Genomic DNA, 15,050 nt, shown 5'->3' with positions numbered 1-15,050 from the left:
TTGCACCGTTGAGGCTTTCAATTTGTTTTGTTTTGTTTTTGTTTCATATCACTAAATAGATCAAGTAAAAATAAGGAAGTAAATAAATGAGATCCAGACATATGGATGCAGCCTGTCTGAACTCTGAGTCTGTTCCTTGGAGACTAAAGAGAGACCCCTGGCATTTGTACAGCTTGTAAAAAAAATATGGACTGGATTCCACAATCTTTAGAGAAAATGTGGAATTATTCTGTATATTAATAACTGCAAAAAATAAAACAACATTTTGATAGTGAGAGCAGGTTGTCGAAGAGCACAGCGACCATATCTCATCAACGCGTTTTTAAAAAAGTTTTTTTTCTTCAGTGAAGGACTTAAATTTGTGATTACATTATAATAGTTACATATAGCAGGTTTCAGAAACTTTGTTCAATTTTTATGTCCTTTATGTCAATTTTTATGTCCTTTGTTATTATTTCTAACACCTATTTGTCTTAAAAGCAGCTCTCTCATGAACATTCGAACGTTTAATTCGATGTTTTGTTGAAAGAGGCCATCAACTGCTGGAAGATGTTGTACTTCTTTTTGAAGAGCAGAGATTTATTTTCAGATCAGTCAGATCATTCCTACAGTCCATCAGTATTTCCCTCCTTTTCGTTTCCTCCTTCTCATGTCAGAATGTCATTTTTCTCCTCATCTCCACAGATTCCTCAACCTTTCGGGCTGGACTGCGGTGCATTAACCTCGGCTCGCCCTCCCCTGCCCCCTCGCCCCCCAGCGATGGCCTCACGCATCGGGCTGCGGATGCAGGTAAAACACCATCTGCCACCATTCAGTAAACAGCACATGCAATATATAATAAATGTCCAACTGGACAATTTGTTTTTCAGTAAAAAATTATTCTGATTTGGGAGTTGCCACTTGTTAGATGGACAAGTTCATTCATCCTTTAGCTTTTCCACTGACACATCTGACTTTTCCTTTTGACCTTCATATATTTTCGTGTTTCCACTTTTTCAGTGTTTATGTAGGTTGATTTGAGCTTATCAGGACACTTATTGCTCTCTGCTTACAAGCTGCAGGGTGGACAAAAGCCTGAAGGAACATCCCACAGCACGGTAGTTACCGGTGAGTGTTTATAAAGCATTCATGTGACTTTTGTGTGTGTTTTTATCCAGCTGATGCGGGACCAGCTGCAGCAGGAGGAGCAGCGTGAGAGGCAACAGCAGCAGCAGAATGCGGCGCTGCAGTACATGCAGCAACGCATGGCGGGGCCACCTGCACCCACGCCAGCCATCAGCGCCCCGCAGCATTACCAGAGCATGCAGGTCCCCGTGGAGGTTCTGAAGGTCAGTGTGGCCACTGGGAGAGATTGGTATTGATCCGCTCGTTTTTAACTCGAAGAGTCAATAAGCCTATGGAAATTTATCATGAGAAACACCTGGATGGCAATTTTTTTTACTGTAAACAAAAGGGAAAAAGCAGCAAATGGCGAAGAAGCTTTAATCAGCAAAATTATTGACATCTTCAGAATTATTTCCCAAATACCTTGTTTTCTGATAAATTGGTGACTTGATTGATATATTGCTTAGGTTTGGGTTAAAATGTCACACATTTCCCCATGAGTGGGAATTAATCTCAGGACCAGAAATGACGGACTGACAGAAATGTATATAGAAATATTTAAAGTGATAGTTTAGAAGTTAGATTAGATTAGTTTTTGGAACAACCTAAGTTTGGAGAAACAGAGTTTAATTCTGATTGGATGGACTATTCTCCATCATGCCATCCTTCCACAGTTTTTTTTTTTTTTTTTTTAATTTTAAACGTTGACTTCCTCATTTCACAGTCTATGGGAATGAAATAAAATGTACTATGAAATCTCCGTGCTTCACATCCAGTCTTTTTGCAGTGGATCGCTGAGACAAATCCCTACACAAATCTTATTAATGGGATTAATTTAAGAAACAGAATATGTTTCTTTAGTAGGGCTTTAAACATGCTAGAAGCTGTGACAAGAAGGTGAAGCGGAGATTGTCTTTGAGCACTGTGGACCCCTCACACTGCAGCCCTTACATAAGGAGAAAGATCAGGACTGAGTTTGAAAACAAAAAAAGGAAAAAGAGAGAAAAATATATAAGAGCAGCGAGACACAAGGGGACTGATAAGAGACATTTAACATGTTTTGCGATAGGGGAGATGGAGGCCATGCAGATATGGTCTGAGTCAGACATGGACAGATAAAACTGAAGTGACATTTTGCCCGATTCCAGAGATGCCTGTGTTTGTCCTTATCTGTATTTGTGTGCGTATAGGTTTGTGCAATACTCCCTTAGATGTGTGAGGATGTTGCTTTGTCCTTTTTTAAACTATAGATGTGTCCATAGTGCATGCAGCCCCTCTAGTATGTGGCAACTTGCTGTACTGACTGTTAACTTTAAGTACATGTGTGACTGAATGGAATGGTGTTTACAAAGTCTCAGTGTTTTTCCTGCTGTAGCTAAAGGATACCCCACTGAGCTTCTCGCACCTCCTGCAGCCGGTTTCTTTGTACTTCATTTGTGCTGACAGGACTCAGTCTGACCGGTCAAGTAGCCATGACTGAACAGTTGTTTTTCTGGTTGAATGAATCCAAGATATATTTTTATTGTGTCTGTTTATCAGTGTCAAGAATTGTTTCTGCAGCTTAGGGACAGGACTGTAATCATCAGCATTTGCTGCCTGCGAGATTACGCATTAACTACCAAGCTAAATTTCCTGAATATTGTCTTTGGTAGATAAGTAAAATATGTATACAAAGTAGCAGGAAGAAATGGTATTTACTACAAAGGTTCTGGTTCATTTGATATAATCCTGTGTTTGTTTTTTAAATTGAATGATGGTGGTGGAGTTCTCTTTATTGGGCCCTGGTCCTTGATGTGACAGAATGAGGCCAACTCGATGTTCTTTTAGCCACACTTGAAGATTTAGGGCAGGTTTTCTTTTGTAGACATTACAACTAAATTAATGCTATTATATCCTAGCACCATTACAAGGGTTCTAAACTCTGTGTTTCAGGGGTTTGAGTGTTTGTGGTAAACTGTACTGGGCTAATAATCTTTTATAACACATCAAAGAAATAGATTTTCTTTAAAACTGACTGAATTGTGATTGTAAGCCTTTGTGGTAGGGCTGTGCTTATTGAAATAAGCTTAATGTCTTGCTTTCTATGTGGGTTTTTGGTTATTTTTGGAAAAATAAAAACAATTTGCTGACATCTTTATCCTGTATTTTTCTAAAACAGGTACAAACCCACCTTGAGAATCCAACAGACTATCATATTCGTCAGTCCCGGAGGCAGCAAGTAAAAGAATACCTTTCAACCACCTTTGCCACTAAACAGGTATTTGTCTGCTTAAATCTCAACTTTGTTTCAGTTATTTTCAGAACTATACAAAAATTTTAAACCACCCTTTGTATTTTACTTTCAAGGAATCAGACTTTCTAGTGATATTTGGTCTTGTTCATAAGTTCTTCAGCCTTTTTAAAGATCTTTCAAAGTTATTTTTTGGACTTTGGGTGCTTTTTTAAAATGAATTTTCTGTCCAGTACCTGATCATGACAGCATATTGTGCTACTTGTGCTTAAAGACACGACAAAAATGGACACGACAATAAAGGATGTTTCATGTCTAAAAAGATATGCAGATGAACAATTTCTGAAAAAAGAAAATCATGTCTCTAAGAAACAAACAAAAAAATCCAGCAAAGACCTAACATAGGACCTGAGAGATGCATTATCCCTCAGTTGATCATCAGCTGTATGTCAAGTTTTCAGCTAATAGCTCTTTAGGAAAAACCATGTTTGTTCTAAAATACTATTTTATGTATGAATCTGTGTTATCTTTGGCATTTTTTATAGACTCAATTAAAGAAATGGGAACAGACTGTCTTTGTGACGGACTGCAAGTAACAAAGTTTCTACTGCTCCAATAAAAACTTGATTCTTTGCTAAGTTAATATGTGCCAACAAGACTATAGGCCTCTTATTAATGGAGCGAGTGGAGCAGCTGCACTCCCATTTTTCAAAGTGGGGTGAGGGGGCAGACATATTTTTTTGCGTTCTCATTTTTTGACCTAAAAACATGTTCATTCCCAATAATAAGCCAAACTGAAGTTGTTTTATTGATTTTACTTTTACTTTTTGAGTTACTGTCTAAAAAATTTAATAGAAAAAGGTGTGTAAGACCCCTATGTCAGCATTTCTGGGTTAAAGATGTTTGGGGTAAACTAGACTAAATCTCAACATTTTGTAGAGGTCGATATCTGGTTTCTGAAAAAACAGCCAAAGTATAGGATAAAAAACTGAAGAACTATTGATCAAGATCACTTTCAAACTTACAATGAAGTCTGGCTCTTTGAAGGAAAATATGAAGAAATGAGGAATAACTCAACATTTTTGTATTCTACTGCATGTCCAAAATGTATTTAGACAAGTTTTTAAATTTGAAGTAAATTTGTTGCTCCATCATTCATTCATATCATCCTCTTTCTCTGTTTCCTAAGACGGTCCATGCAGTAACAGGGCACGTGCCGCCATGTCCTCCCACAAACATGGAACCTGCGGTGAGCTCAGCGCCTGCACCCCTACCCCTCCACTCCCCGCACATGCGTAAGGAGCAGCTCATGTCCGGCAACAGCGCCCCCAACAGCCCCATGGCCATGCTCAACATTGGCTCCAGCCACGAGAAGGAGGTAGGTGCCAACAAGCGTGAGCAGACCGTGGCATAAACATAAACCCATAAACGTTGGAGGTCATGGTCTTCTCATAAAACTCAATTTACAAGAACCAGACTTAACAAATAACACCAAAATATAACTTAATTGTGCCCATATGTGAGATTACGAGGGTTGAAAATTACCCTGAAAGCAGTATGATCTCCGCTTTTTTTTTTTTTTTTTGATAGCGTCGTAATGATTTAATTGTTTTTTGGCAGGCGGCGGAGCAGCGTCTGTGAGCGAACCAGTTAATGTGCATACAGTCGGAAGAAAATGGTGACTAACTGGCAATAACTGAGAGTGACAATTAGTTGAGTTTAAATGCTCTATAATGACCTTCCAGTGGTAATTACAGCTTAACAAGTGACAGAAAACAGCAGAATGTAGAGGCCTTTGAACCTTGAAGACTTTGACCAGCTCTGTCTTCAACGAGCAGCTTCTCTTTTTAAGAGAAAATAATCCTACAAGTCAGCGCCATGAGAGAGAAATCTTTGTTTTTTTAAGGACAATAAATTCAATCAGGTTTCTGGAGTTTTAATAAAATAATAAATAATCTTTCAGTGTTGTAAAAATTAGATCTTTAAATTCGCTGCAGTCTGAAACGTAGCTCCACTGTTCAGTTCAGGGGTTCTAAAATGACTTATGTTGATTTTTTTTTCTTTTTAGATGGATGAAGTCATCGATAACATTATGAGTATGCAGTCCAGTTACGATGACATTCAAACGTACGTCGATGCTGTCCAGATGCCAAACACGGTAAGACGAACCGACCCACATAAAACATAATTTCAGAATTCCTTCATTTTCATTGTGGGTTATACGACTCATGTACTTTGCATCCAGTTAACTGAGAGATAAACGAGGGCATCATCGGCTTTACACATTGTAAAAACTTATGAGGCATTTTTTGACTCGAGGCTGCAAAAATTCACCTGGTTTAACGTAGATAGAAATGAAGGTGTGAAAAAGTTTTAAACCACTCCTATTTTTAAAATATATTTCTTCAAAGACGCTTGACTTTCTTGTAAACTTTTAGAGTGGTTTTGATCAATAGTTCAATTAGTTCAAGAGATAGAAAGGAAAAAAAAAAACTTCAGCAAAGACCTGAGAGATCATCATCCTTTAGTTGACCATTGATTGTGTCAGGTTTTCATCTAATAGCTCTTCAGGAATCTCCTTGTTGGGGCTGAAATACAATTTTATGCGTCAAACTTTCGTCTTTGGTATTTTTCCAATAATCCAGCTAAAGAAATAGGATCAAATGTCAATCAGTGTGTTTTTGTGACAAACTACTGGTAGGAAAGTTTCTAAAAATCCAATTAATAATTGGTCCTTTGCTACATTTTCCATCATGTCTCACTGGTTCATCCCTTGAGTTTAGGAGTCCGTGTATTCCTGAATTATTCCCAAGTCAAAGTTCATTGGCTTAACAAAAAAACATAATTTCACTGAAAATGATTGTTAGAAAATAGAGAAAATAGTGGTGATTTGATTAAAGTGGACAAATTACTCTATGTTTAAAGTCCCTTCATTACAATACTTTGAAAAAGAAGGTATTTTGAACTTTAAGGACATGGATTAAGTGATGCAAAGTTAAATGTCACGTACTGGCTTAGCAACGTGGTTGTTTGTTTATGGAACAGACTTCTTGAACGTATTGTTCTCTCACCTGATGTGACAACTTTAAGGCCAACTATGATGCTTATTTCAGCTCTGTTTGATTTTTTTTTTTATCATGTGGTTTGATAGTTTTTACTCGTTATGCTTTTTGGTTGTATGCTTATGGCAATGTGTGCTTTTTAAAGAACATAATATTTTTACTTTAAAACCATGTAGGGGTGATAGTTCACAATAGTAACATTCATTTCCATGTCAGAAATGGAAAAATGTGTTGTTGTTGTTTTTTTTTTAAAAGTGTGTAGAAAAAATTCAGACCTTCAGAAAAGCCTAAAAAACTATTAATGAGGACCACTTTAATATATTACAACAAAGTCTCACTCTTTGGAAGTGAAATATTAAAAACACGAGGAATGACTAGACTCAAGACTTTTGTACAGTACTGTAATTTATGGTAACCTAACTATAAAACGTCTCCACCTTCTCTTTATGAGTGAAATACAGATTTTTGTGTCATTTAGTTTAGTTTTATTCTAATATCGAAAGTGGCTAAGCTTTGTTTGAGAAAACCAATGATTTTAAACTGCATATTAAGCTTTTTTATTTTTCTATATGATAATAGATGTTTCAAAATTGTATTTGTTCTTAGGTCATTCTCAAACTGAAAGGCAACATATTTAAATAAAGGAAAAAAAGTATGATGTCTGGATCATGAAAACAAAGTGGGAGTTTTGAAAATTTTACAAAAAGTCATTTTTTACTGCAGAATGTTTTTTTGTTCTCTATCCTCTTTGGTGCTTTTAAAAAAAGCAGCCCTCACTAAATCAGTAGGGCTGAATAAGCTGTGGTCACTATTTCTGTTTGTCACATTTTACTAATTCATCAGCGATATCCTTACTTGTTGGTACTAATAATTGGCATTGTTACGTTGTATGTTCATCTATTAGTTCAGTTTAACACAGTGAGTTAATGTTTCAAAGCAGCCACTGAAATTTGCTCCAAGTTCTCTTCTGACTGTGCACATACCCACACTCTAATTGGTTCTGGCTTTATTTAGCCACATGCACAAGCAGATGTGGCAAACAAATCCACAAAGCAATGCGTTTAATTGACTTAAACACTAAACGTCGCATCCCTAAACCTTGTTAGAAGCTGAAGGGAAAGGCATGTCAGCAGGGGAACTGTGCTGCGCTTTGTCTCTGAGGGAACTGAACACACTCAGAAAATTAACAATTAAGCTGCCACCAGTTAGAGTTCAACTTGTTTACAAGACATTTGGAGAGGGTGGAGGAAGGGCAGGGGAGGGAGGAGGGTAAAGGGGGATGAGGACAATCTATGCAGGGGGAAAACAGGCTGAAAGTCCAGTGAGGGGAAAGTTCACTCCTGTTTAGGTGGAGGTAGAAGACAGACAGGAGCAGCACTGCTGAGATCATTCCCCCGGTGCTGGGGCGGTGGTGCCAGAAAGAGCTGCTTGTGCCCAAAAGAGGAGAAGCTGAAGTCCCCTCCCTGGCCTTGTTAAGTGAAGGAGTGGAGGATGAAGGAGATGAGTAAGACCTATGCCATTGTGGAAGTTATTGAAGGAGAACAGATTCAGCTGGTAAGACATCAAAGCTCTGTTTTTGCTTTAACTTGACTTTGGCTTTTGTGATTGGGTGGCGTTTTTTCTTCTCAAACTGTTGTCGGGAGAGATGCAGCAGCTCTTCGTCAGCCTTCGGTCTCTGATTATAAGAGGAACCATAGCCAAAAAGGAAGTGACATCGTTAGTGGGGTTTAATTTTGAGGTTTTTATTTTTTCTTTGGCATGCAATAGGATGTTTCTCCAGGACTTAAATCAAAATTGCGTGATCAACCCCATGAACTGCTTCCACCGCTGTGTGTTCGTGTCAGAGACGTAAACCCACAAACCTCTTCTTGTGGCTTTATCTCATGCTGCTCTGTGTGGTTGATTGGTTTAATCTTCCAAAGTTTGTCTTTGTGCTTGTGTCTGTGTCTCACCACTTGATTAGATTGGAGAGCACACACTAATCAATCACTGGACAAACAGGGTTTTAAAAACCAGTTCCTCGTGCAGTAAAGGGAAAGGAACTCAAAGTGCAGATTGGCACATCAAGCCGTGCTGCAGACATTCCAGTTTTATTCTCCTTATTCCCTTTACTGTCAGAACAGTGCGGGGAAAACTCACCTGCTAATCCTGATGGGGATTAAAGCAGCAAATTCCATGGAATTCTTGGAATTTCAAAGTTTAGTAAGAGCTGGGGACACCACTGAACACCAGGCACAAGGGAATACTTAAAAGTGTGTGGGTGTCCATGTATGGATGGTGACACTGAGCCACACTAAGTACCAGTCAGAATTAGTTGCTAATTGAATTAATAGACTCTTATTGGATGCAGTCAGTGAATAAGCATGGAGGAGGCTGGGACTTGGAGTTTAACAGAAGCTGTTTTCAGGGTTTTCTGTTGTCAGGGTAAAACTAATTATCTGTTTTATTGAGATTTTAGCACTTATGATCATGCATATGTAACATCGTCCCCCAAAAGTGTCAGATTTTTCTAAAAATATGAGCTGCATCATTTAAAATCACTGCCTTCAGCAAATAATCAAATGTAATATTAATACCTTCACAGTTTAGGATGCAGTTTCTGTTCAAACAGTGTTTAAATGCTGACAGGAGAAATGGTTAACCCTCGAAACTGTAAAAGTTTTACAAGATCAAAGCCTAAAGGGATAATTCGGATCTTTCTGAAGTGAGGTTTTGTTGAAAGATAGCACTGTGTTGTAGATGGCAATTTAAAAGTTCTCAGTTTGAAGAAAAAGACTTTATTTCTGACCAGATTTATGAGCTAACGGCTAGTCTGAGCGGGGCCAAGACCAAAATGGATTACTGACGTTTTCAAACAAATTTTAGAGCTGTTCATGCAAATACTACTTTATAAACTTTTACACCACCATCAACTTTGCATTACATGTTTATTCCATTAAAAAGGTTGTGATATTCCTGCAGGAAGTGACCCAGACTACACTGCAACAGCTACAGCTTGCTGATGCTGCTATTCCTTTTGAATTCTATGTGAATAATTCATGTGAAATTGATGGAAATGTAACGGTTTATAAAATAACTACTATGAATTTTATGAGACTGGTGATGCTTTAAGATGGCATCAATTCACTTTGGTTTTGGACTCTGCTTGGTTTAGCCTTTATCTCATGTCAGAATTAAACTTTGTTTCTTCAGACTGAGGTCGTTCATTGAGCTGTCTGCAACAGGTAAGATATTAATTGTTCATAACCGTTCAACAGAACTCCACTTCCAAAGATCTGAGCTATTACTTTAAAGCATTCTTTAGATTTTTGCATCTTTGGTGAGTGTTTAATTGATGTGCAGAGGTTTAACCTGCAGGGATCCATGCTAGTGTTTATGTCTGTGAATGTGTTTGATCTCCCTGCTCACACAGTAGCTTCCAGATTAAGTTATCTTTTCCATTGAGCTCTTTATCTTTTCAGGCCTCATTAGCAGTGCCATATTTGCCCTTGCTTCAGGGAGTGTGACATGGCTACTTGATATACATAAAAAAGTCCATCACAGTCATTGACCTATGCAATTAAAGGGAAATCAAACTGTTTTAAGAGTCCATCGAAACCCTAATTACAGTTGTTTTACAACGTCTAAAGTGCAAGAAATTGGAGTTTGGAGTGCTCCACAGGCATGATTTAAATAGCTAGAGGAAGGCCGAGGAGTGAGCTGGGCCATAAAGACAGATAAGATAGATTGCATGATTGTCAATCATTGCTGTGTGCTTGGCAGACTGTTTTTAGGTGTAATGTTTTTTCATTATCTTCAGCTATGTAATCTTTACAGCACAATAAACAGGAGCCCTGACTTCATAAAAAGACTTAACAAGGTGTATGAAGCTGCCAAGGAATTGTCCATAAAACAAATCAGATAGAACAAATGTAGTCTGATATTCTCAGATACTCGCTTCATTTATAATATATTTAAAATGTTGTGAAAGGCTTTACTCATATTCAGGTTTTATAAAACTGTAAGTGAAGGCTTTTTGAGAACTGTGGCATTATGTTGAGGTTAGGACTCTCTTTTTTATTTTCAATTCTTTTTGAAAGGAGATTTTCAGGGTTTATTTTCTTTAAATTGCTGTGTAAAGGGTTGCTTTGTGTGTGCCCCCTCTTCAGCTCCCACTTTCAAGCAGTCACCTGGATGTGTACACAGGTCCCGGGATGAAGGGGCCAGCCATCGCCACGACGAGTAACTCCTGTCCTGCCAACTTGACCATCAAGCGAGAACTGTCAGGTGCGGACATCTGAGTTGCGCAACGCTCCTCATTTTAAAAGCCCCAAGACTTGTACCGTATTTGAATCAGTCAGTTATTTGTGACGGAGTGATTCTGATGAAATACTCGCTTCAGCTGTGATTGACGTCTTGCCCACCGTCAGCGTTGATCCACGGTAACTTTGTCAGCCATTAGTTAATTATATTTTGTTTTTGCAAAGACGCAGAAGCCCGTGCTCTGGCCAAGGAGAGACTGAAGAAAGATAACCACAATCTGAGTAAGTTTTTGCCTCTGCAAGCCCTTTACCTTATATTCTCAAACGCACTCAGAGTTAATTTTATTTTATCACCTCAGTAGAGTACTTATCTTTAGAAATATTTGCAGGAACACACACACAAGGATCCACACTGCATAAATTGTGTCTTGCACAGTTTTATACAGCTTTGTGCTGATTTAGCTGACACAGTACAACAAGTGGGTGGATAGTTAACTTGATCATTTCTGCTGTCCCAGCACTTAAAGAGTAATTGCCTGTAACTCTGTGTGTGTGCGTGTCTAAATGTTTGCCCTTTTTTACTCTTTATCTCCATAATGCATAAAGCTGCACTTTTGCACTGCAAAACAAACGTGCAGCTGTAGATTTTCTACTTTTACTTGCTCATTTTAATGGTCTGTGCTCTTCTTTCCTCTGTGATAGTTGAACGGAGGAGGAGATTCAACATCAATGATCGTATCAAAGAGCTGGGAACCATGATTCCTAAAACCAACGACCTGTGAGTTGCTTTAATTTCACTGTGTTATAGATCCAAAGGAACTCAATGCAGTTTACTCACATATGCATGTGCTTTTCTGTGTGTGTAGTGATGTGCGCTGGAACAAAGGAACTATCTTGCGTGCATCTGTGGAGTATATCAAGCGCATGCAGAAGGACGTACAGAGGTCCAGAGAGGTGGAGAATAACTTCAAAAGAATGGAGATGGCCAACAAGCAGCTTTTGCTACGCATTCAGGTAACACACGTGCACAATAACACTCATAGGAACATCATAAAGGAAGTGATTTTGATGACGTTGATCTCTGCCTACTTTCTACAGGAGTTGGAGATGCAGGCTCATATGCACGGCCTGCCCAGCACCTCTCCATCTGGCATCAACCTTACTGAAGTCATGTCTCCTTACGTAAAACAAGAAACCAGCCCAGAGGAGAACTTTTCTCACCCTCAGCCACAAGCCCACCACCAGCACCAGCACCAGCACCAGCACCTGCCCCATAACCAGGCTCAGCCTCAGGTCCAGCAGCACCACTTCCTCCCCCAGACCAACCTCCATCCCCAGGGCCAGGCCCTGCCCCCACCCAGGCAGATGCCGCCACTCCAACACCTCCAGCAGCCCATCCAGTTCCCAGCTGTGGGCAGCTCCCAGCCCTTTGACTTTGCCCAGTCGCTGGACTTGTGCGACGGGATCCCTGGGTTCTCGGACGGCATGTCAGGGCTGGGTGACCTTGGCGGACTGGACGTCCAGGCGAGGAGAGGCGAGCTGGGATTCTTGATGATGGATGAGCCTTTGTCCCCTATAAGTGGAGACCCGCTGCTCTCCGCAATGTCCCCCGAGGCCTCTGTCGACTCCAGCCGTAGATCCAGCTTCAGCATAGAGGATGGAGACATAATGTAGACACATTTATACACACATACACTCACTCAAACACAGGAGAGTTCAGAGTGGTTGCAGTTAAAATGTAAACAGCATAAAAAAAACAGTGAAGGAAATCATTCATTTTGCTCAAATATCAGTTTTTTTTACACACATCAGTTATGGTACAGTTATCTCTGTAACAGTTCAGGAAGAAGAAGGTACAAAGCACTCACACAGATGGAAACATGCTGTAAAGAGCAAGCATTTGCGCACACACACACACACACACACACACACACACACAAGTGCCTGTAAGCGAATCTGAGTAGGCTGAAACTTTACCCAGCAGACTGAGCATTTGCAGGTTGTGAACCAGCACAGCCAGGTCACTTCTGCATTTCTTTTGTTTCCATAAACATGGCTCTGAATCATAAGTGAAACAGCAGACGGCATCAGCAGTTAATCAGATTGACGCCATCAGATACAAGGACAAACGAGTGCATCGTCCCACGTGACCGTTGTTTGCCCCCTGCGCAACCTCTTTTAATAACCGTAAATGATTGAATGAACCATAGTTAATAAAAAGAAAATGGCTCCATGGTTCTGCATGTGTAATTTATCTTAAGGGGAAGCAGGCTGCTCACGCTGCTGCATTCCTCAGTCAGTTATTCCACGTTGTGCTTTAAACCTCCGAAGTTAGCTGTAGAAAAACATCTGTGCTGGCTAAGTTGGAGCGTATTCTTTAAATGTCCACATATTACACTTTGAATGTTGGATTTACCCAGCTCCAAGCTGAGTTTCTTTGTCTTATCACGAGGAAATCAGCTATTTTCTACACGTCTGTCACTGAACCCTGTCCTAATCTTCTCTTGAAGATGAAGTTAAATCTTTAGAAGTGTTGAGAAAACCTCCAGATGGTCAACAAGACTGGTAAAAAGGTAAAAATTCTCAGGTATGGTGGCAGAAAGCACAAGCAGGAACGTCTTTAAAAAGATGTTTCTTTGAACTGTTTCAGGGCCATAATCTGTACCTTTTTGATTTATGCAGCTCCATTTTACCCCCCCAGCATTAAAGGTTATTCATAGCTTTCGAGTCAATATCATGTGAAGGTTCAGTTTGCTTCTGTCTTCTTCAAGCATGTCAGTTTTGTGGAAAGACGGAGCAGTGAAGGTCTAGTGAAGAAAGAATGAGAACGTTTGTTCTTGTATTTGTAATCTCCCCTTTAAAAGCACAGCGTTAGGGCATCCTGTTATACACTCCTTCGTATTTATGCACAGGTTCAACTTGAAGGCGCTCACCTATCACATGCGTGCATGACCGTTTCAAACACACACACACGTGCGTACTGAAAGTGCAGTGCGGCCTCGGGCTGTTTTCCGATCAGCCTGTTGACATCTTCTGCCCCCTCCCTTGTGATTCAAGCAAAGCATCCAGCTGCAGAGGTGAAGCTCAGGTCTGCTGTCACATTCAGATAATTCATGACTCGGGCCGTCACATTGATGGTTGGAGCAGCTTGTGGTGCACCTCTTGTTGGATGTCTGCTGTGTTTAAAACCTGGGCTTTGTCTTTGATTTGGTGTCGATTTTGATCAGAACCGATAGAGGAAAAAAAACAAAAAAAATTCATTGTAATTTAGTTTTTGTTTGTTTGTTTTGACTTGTGTTTGTTATCTTTATTTTAGAGTTTGTTGTTTATTTTATCTCCCAAAGCACTGGAATCTGTGTTATTGTTTAGACTTTGTACATGGAATAAGATTTATTTCACGTTGTTCGCCACTAAGCCACTTAAATGTGTTTTGTTTGTACTCGTTGTTCTAGTTCTGTTTCATCTCGAACCCATTTTTGAGGAAGGACATTGTAAATGTATTCATAAGAGGAAGAAAAGGAAAATGTTTTTAAACTTCCTGATCTCAGTTTATTTTTGAAACACAAAGAGATTCTGTACATTTAGGGGTACCATTTTTATACGATTGGAATTAAATTTCTCTCTCTGGTTTGACATTTAATTTTGGAGGCAGTTATAGATAATATATGATTCTGTGATTTGAAACAAATTGTTTGTTTAATGAATGTAAGGTTTTGCAGCAGTTCTGGTCAGATTGAAGTAAATCAGTGTTTTTGCCCTCACGCGTTTCCGTTCTCTTTGACTTTGGTTCCCTTGGAAATTGGAAGATGACTGTCCTTACACAGAAACTTCTGAGCCAGTGTTGTGCGATCGGCTGGTGAAGCACCGACTCTGTGTTTGTGGTCGTCCAGAATCGTGCCTTTCTGCCACGGTTGGACTTTAGTTGCTCAGTCACTCCAGCCAACACTCCAAAGAGCTCCTCAGGCCTCCTCCATTCTTCCTCTTGAGGGCACTCTGCAGAGCAGCCACACGGGGAAAAGTGGCTCTGAATTTACTAAAAAATAAAATAAAATGTTTTACCCAAATCCATTGAGTGGGTGTGCTGTTTTTCCGTGCTGGCCTGTGTGTGGCTATAGTTTGATATCTTCCTCTCTAATGATTTTATGACATCACTAACTTTAACAATCAATTTATCAATCTGCAGGTACAAGATGTAACTTACAGAAGTTGGGATGAGGAAACTCAAAGCATTCATTGAGCAAACACTGAAAAATGGCCTTTGGAGTGAAGCAAAGTCATTTTGAAATCTGCATATTTGTAAAATTCTCAGAAAAGGAGGTGAAGAGAAGATAAAACTCAGTGTCGAAAAAAAACCCAACAGCATTTAGGACACAAACTATACAATCCCAAACAGTTTGAAATGTTTAAACTTCA

General features: G+C 39.5%; 1 protein-coding gene across 7 annotated transcripts in view; it reads left to right on the top strand.

The window, feature by feature from the left end:
- Nucleotides 1-14,701, top strand: part of tfeb (transcription factor EB) — a 33,137-nt gene extending 18,436 nt beyond the window's left edge. For 6 of the 7 annotated variants that reach the window (XM_025005865.2, XM_017415969.3, XM_037975195.1 and 3 more), the window contains 10 exons: nt 685-789; nt 1,158-1,328; nt 3,263-3,361; nt 4,524-4,712; nt 5,403-5,492; nt 10,545-10,662; nt 10,863-10,919; nt 11,340-11,415; nt 11,504-11,651; nt 11,736-14,701. In XM_025005865.2, coding sequence (XP_024861633.1) covers nt 760-789; nt 1,158-1,328; nt 3,263-3,361; nt 4,524-4,712; nt 5,403-5,492; nt 10,545-10,662; nt 10,863-10,919; nt 11,340-11,415; nt 11,504-11,651; nt 11,736-12,311 — 1,554 coding nt within the window. In that variant the 5' untranslated portion in view covers nt 685-759 and the 3' untranslated portion in view covers nt 12,312-14,701. The remainder of the gene's footprint in view (nt 1-684; nt 790-1,157; nt 1,329-3,262; nt 3,362-4,523; nt 4,713-5,402; nt 5,493-10,544; nt 10,663-10,862; nt 10,920-11,339; nt 11,416-11,503; nt 11,652-11,735) is intronic. The other variant, XM_025005866.2, reaches the window with a different exon arrangement.
- The last annotated feature ends 349 nt before the right edge of the window (nt 14,702-15,050 follow it).

The sequence above is a fragment of the Kryptolebias marmoratus genome, linkage group LG4 (genome assembly GCF_001649575.2).
Source record: "Kryptolebias marmoratus isolate JLee-2015 linkage group LG4, ASM164957v2, whole genome shotgun sequence".
Lineage (NCBI taxonomy): Eukaryota > Metazoa > Chordata > Actinopteri > Cyprinodontiformes > Rivulidae > Kryptolebias > Kryptolebias marmoratus.
The sequence above is the reverse complement of the archived record's forward strand: the minus strand, read 5'-3'. Positions and strand labels throughout refer to the sequence as shown.